The 5,000-nt window shown below is 49.6% G+C and overlaps 1 protein-coding gene across 3 annotated transcripts in view; it reads right to left on the reverse strand.

Annotated features, from left to right (window-relative positions):
- LOC143277490 (arylsulfatase B-like) overlaps positions 1-5,000 on the reverse strand; it is a 25,146-nt gene that overhangs the window by 13,689 nt on the left and 6,457 nt on the right. For all 3 annotated transcript variants that reach the window (XM_076582344.1, XM_076582343.1, XM_076582341.1), the window contains 2 exons: positions 3,202-3,522; positions 1,312-1,606 (listed from right to left, as the gene is read on the reverse strand). In XM_076582344.1, the coding sequence (XP_076438459.1) occupies positions 1,312-1,606; positions 3,202-3,506 (600 nt within the window). In that variant the 5' untranslated portion in view covers positions 3,507-3,522. The remainder of the gene's footprint in view (positions 1-1,311; positions 1,607-3,201; positions 3,523-5,000) is intronic.

Here is a 5,000-nt window from a genome sequence, read left to right on the forward strand (position 1 = left end):
GTTGGTGGGTTGGTGGGATGGTGGGTTGGTGGGATGGTGGGTTGGTGGGTTGGTGGATTGGTGGGATGGTGGGTTGGTGGGATGGTGGGTTGGTGGGTTGGTGGGTTGGTGGATTGGTGGGTTGGTGGATTGGTGGGTTGGTGGGATGGTGGGTTGGTGGGTTGGTGGGTTGGTGGATTGGTGGGTTGGTGGGATGGTGGGTTGGTGGGTTGGTGGGTTGGTGGGATGGTGGGTTGGTGGGATGGTGGGTTGGTGGATTGGTGGGTTGGTGGGATGGTGGGTTGGTGGGTTGGTGGATTGGTGGGTTGGTGGGATGGTGGGTTGGTGGGTTGGTGGGATGGTGGGTTGGTGGATTGGTGGGATGGTGGGTTGGTGGGATGGTGGGTTGGTGGGTTGGTGGGTTGGTGGGATGGTGGGTTGGTGGATTGGTGGGTTGGTGGATTGGTGGGTTGGTGGGATGGTGGGTTGGTGGATTGGTGGATTGGTGGGATGGTGGGTTGGTGGGTTGGTGGGATGGTGGGATGGTGGGTTGGTGGGTTGGTGGATTGGTGGGATGGTGGGTTGGTGGGATGGTGGGTTGGTGGGATGGTGGGTTGGTGGATTGGTGGGTTGGTGGGATGGTTGGTTGGGGGGATGGTGGGTTGGGGCGTTGGGAGTTCGAATCTCGTGTTAGGATTGTGGGTAAGGGTTTATGGTGATTATGAATATGGTTATGATGATGATGATGATGGTGATGGTTGTTGTTGTTGTTGTTGTTCATCAGTCGTGGTAGTATCATCATCATCATCATCATCATCATCATCATCACTTATTATTATTATTATTATTATTATTATTATCATCATCATCGTTCGTTTATTTATTTAGTCTGTTCATCAAAGATGTTGATATTAGACTGTAATATTATTATCATCATTGTCATTAACATTATTATTATTATTAACATTATTATTAACATTATCATTGATATTACTGTACACACTACTCGTATTACACACACACACACACACACACACACACACACACACACACACACACACACACACACACACACATACACACACACACACACACACACACACACACACACACACACACACACACACACACACACACACATCCACACACACACACACACACACACACACACCCTACCCCCTATCCCCACTCCCACCACCACCACCACCCCTACACACACACACACACACCCACACACACACACACACACACACACACACACACACACACACACACCCAAAACCTCTCTCCCAAACCACCCCCCCCCCCCCCCCCCAAGGTCCCTCAATTCACCCTGGCAGAGAAATCCACGCGGTCGTTGTCCCACCAGTCGTACACGGCACCATTGTTCTTCGTGTGGCTGTAATACGAGTCATGGGACCCTAGCAGGAACCCGTAGAAGGAATCGAACCCCCGACCCATGGGAGTCAGCCCCGGGTGGCAGAAGCCCAGGTGCCACTTGCCCAGCATGTGGGTGGAGTAGTTCAGGCGTTGAAGCGCCCTGGGCAGGAAGGTGAAGGTCTCGTTGATCCAGTTGATCATGTTGGCATTGACCGTGTTGTCCTGAAGGCCGAATGTGTGGGGGTATCTGTCGGGAAAGCAAGGTCACTTTTTAAATTTTTTTTTAATCTCTTTTCTGTTCTCTCTCTCTTTCTTTCCTTCTTTCTTTTCTTTTTTTCTTTTCCTCTTTCTTTCTTCAAATAAAATGCATGGAAGGTACAGGGAAAGTATAAAAAAAACAGATAAATCGATAAATTAGATAAAATAAATGAAATTATAAAGATATAATAAAAAGCGTTCGAAACACCACGACAACGACGACAACAACAACAAAAACAACAACACAAATAAACATCCTACCTATCAACCCCCCCCCTCCCCACACCACCACTACCACCACCACCACCACCACTACCACAAACAAACCAAACAACAAATAAGCCCCCCTACCACCGCAGCCCCACCCCCACCCCGTTCAACGCACCTGCCGGTCGCTTGAAGGCCGCCCGACATTCAACACCCCCCCCCCCACCCCCCCCCCGCACACATACACAGCCCCCCGAGACACACACACCTCACAACCAGGAACAAGTACAACAAGAACCACTACCACCACCCCCACGACAATAACAACAACAACAACAGCTCCCACCACCACAAACACCACGACAACAACGAAACAACCAACCAAAACAACCCTCCACACCACCACCACCACACCCTCTCCCACCACCACCACCACCACCACACACTCCACACCCCCTCCACACCACCACCCCACCACACACACCACACCCTCCTCTCCCACCACCACCACCACCACCACACACACCACACCCCCTCCATCCACCACCACCACAAACACCACACCACCACACACACCACACCCCCTCCACACCACCACCACCACCACACACACCACACCACCACCAGCACCACCACAACCAACAAGAACAGCAGCAACAGCAACACCAACACCACCAACATCACCACCTCAACAACCATTATCAACACCAACACCACCAACATCACCACAACCAACATCACCACCAAAACCACCAACCAACCACCACCACAACAAACAACAACAACACCAACATCACCACCAAAACCACCAACCAACCACCACCACAACAAACAACAACAACACCAACACCACCAACATCACCACTAACACCACCAACATCACCACCAAAACCACCAACCAACCACCACCACCACAAACAACAACACCAACAACAACAACATCACCACCAAAACCACCAACCAAGCACCATCTCAACAACAATCATCAACACCACCACCAGCATCACCAACCAACCACCGCTTCCACAACACAACAACACCATCACCACCAACATACACTACCAAACAACCACCACCACCACAACCAACAACAACAACAACACCAACACCACCAACATAAACCACAAAAACCACAAAACAACCACCACCACCACAACCAACAACAACAACAACAACAACACCACCACCACCACCAACATACACCACAAAAACCACCAAACAACCACCACCAACACCACAACCAACACCCACTTCCACAGCCACCACCACCACCACTCACCTTCTCCTTTAGAGCAGTGACTATAGCCCCCACGCCACAGCTCCCCCCCCCAACTCCGCCCCCCCAGCCCTCTCCCCCCCCCCCCCCCCCACACACACCTGCCGGTCATGAAGGCGGCCCGGGAAGGTCCACACATGGGCAGCACGTACGACTGGTTCAGGTAGACCCCGTCCTCCCTCAGGGCCTCGATGTTGGCCGTGTGCATGGAGGCGTCGTTCTTCTGGAAGTCCGCGTACCCCGCGTCGTCCACCACAATGAACAGGATGCTGGGCCGGCTAGCCCCCGCCAAGGTGAAGGTCAGGGACAGCAGCAGGAGGAGGGGGAGGTGTGGGAGGAGGGGTGGTGGTGGGTTGGACGTCCTCGGGGCATGGAGGATGGGGCTGTGACGGTGGTGGGACCTCATGGTGTGACGGCTGTGTCTGTGGATGGAAATAATGATGATAGATGATGATGATGTTGGTGATAATCATGATGATGATGATGATGATGATGATCTTGGTGATGATGGTAATGATGATGTTGGTGATGATGGTAATGATGTTGGTGATGATGTTGGTGATAATGATGTTGGTGATGATGGTAATGATGATGTTGGTGATGATGGTAATGATGATGTTGGTGATGATGATGATGATGATGATCTTGGTGATGATGATGATGGTGGTGGTGGTGATGTTAGTGGTGGTGGTGGTGGTGGTGATCTGATAGGTCCTCACGGTGTGCGGCTGTGTCTGTGGATGGAAATGATGATGATAGATGATGATGATGATGATGCTGGTGATAACGATGGTGATGATGATGGTGATGATAGATGGTGACGATGATGATGTGATGGATCCTCATGGTAACTGGCTGTGCATGTGGATGGAAACGATGATGATGATGATGGTGATGATATGTGGTGGCAGTGGTGGTGGTGGTGGTGGTGATGATGATGATAATGGTGATGATGCTCCTGCTGCTGATGTTGGTTAATGAAGATGAAGAAGGAGAAGAAGAATGATGATGATGATGATGGTAGTGGTGGTGGTGGTGGTGGCGGTGGTGGCGGTGGTGATAAAGATGATGATGATGTTGTAGGTGATAATGATGATGATGGTGGTGATGATGGTGATGATGATAATGATGATGATGAAGATGATGATGATGATGATGATGATGATGATACTAGTAGCTGATGATGGTGGTGATGATGGTGATGGTAGCGGTGAGAAGAAAAAAGAAGAACAAGAAGAACAAGGACAAAAACAAGGACAAGAACAAGGACAAGAACAAGGACAAGCAGAACAAGGACAAGAAGAACAAGGACAAGGACAAGAACAAGGACATGAACAGGAAGAACAAGGACAAGAACAAGGACAAGAAGGACAAGGACAAGGACAAGAACAAGGACTGAACAAGGACAAGGACAAGAAGAACAAGGACAAGAAGAACAAGGACAAGAAGAACAAAGACAAGAAGAACAAGGACAAGAACAAGAAGAAGGACAAGAACAACAAGGACAAGAAGAACAAGGACAAGAAGAACAAGGACAAGAAGAACAAGGACAAGAACAAGGACAAGAAGGACAAGAACAAGGACAAGAAGAACAAGGACAAGAACAAGGACAAGAACAAGGACAAGAACAAGGACAAGAAGAACAAGGACAAGAAGAACAAGGACAAGGACAAGAAGGACAAGAACAAGGACAAGAACAAGGACAAGAAGAACAAGGACAAGAACAAGAAGAAGGACAAGAAGAACAAGGACAAGAAGAACAAGGACAAGAACAAGGACAAGCAGAACAAGGACAAGTACAAGAGTTAGGAGAAGTAGGAGGCGAATGCTGAGACACCCGAAAAGCCAATCCATTAACAACAGCGGGATCCTCTGCAGCTCTGCTGTTCACACATAGTTT

Source organism: Babylonia areolata, chromosome 34 (assembly GCF_041734735.1).
Source record: "Babylonia areolata isolate BAREFJ2019XMU chromosome 34, ASM4173473v1, whole genome shotgun sequence".
Lineage (NCBI taxonomy): Eukaryota > Metazoa > Mollusca > Gastropoda > Neogastropoda > Buccinidae > Babylonia > Babylonia areolata.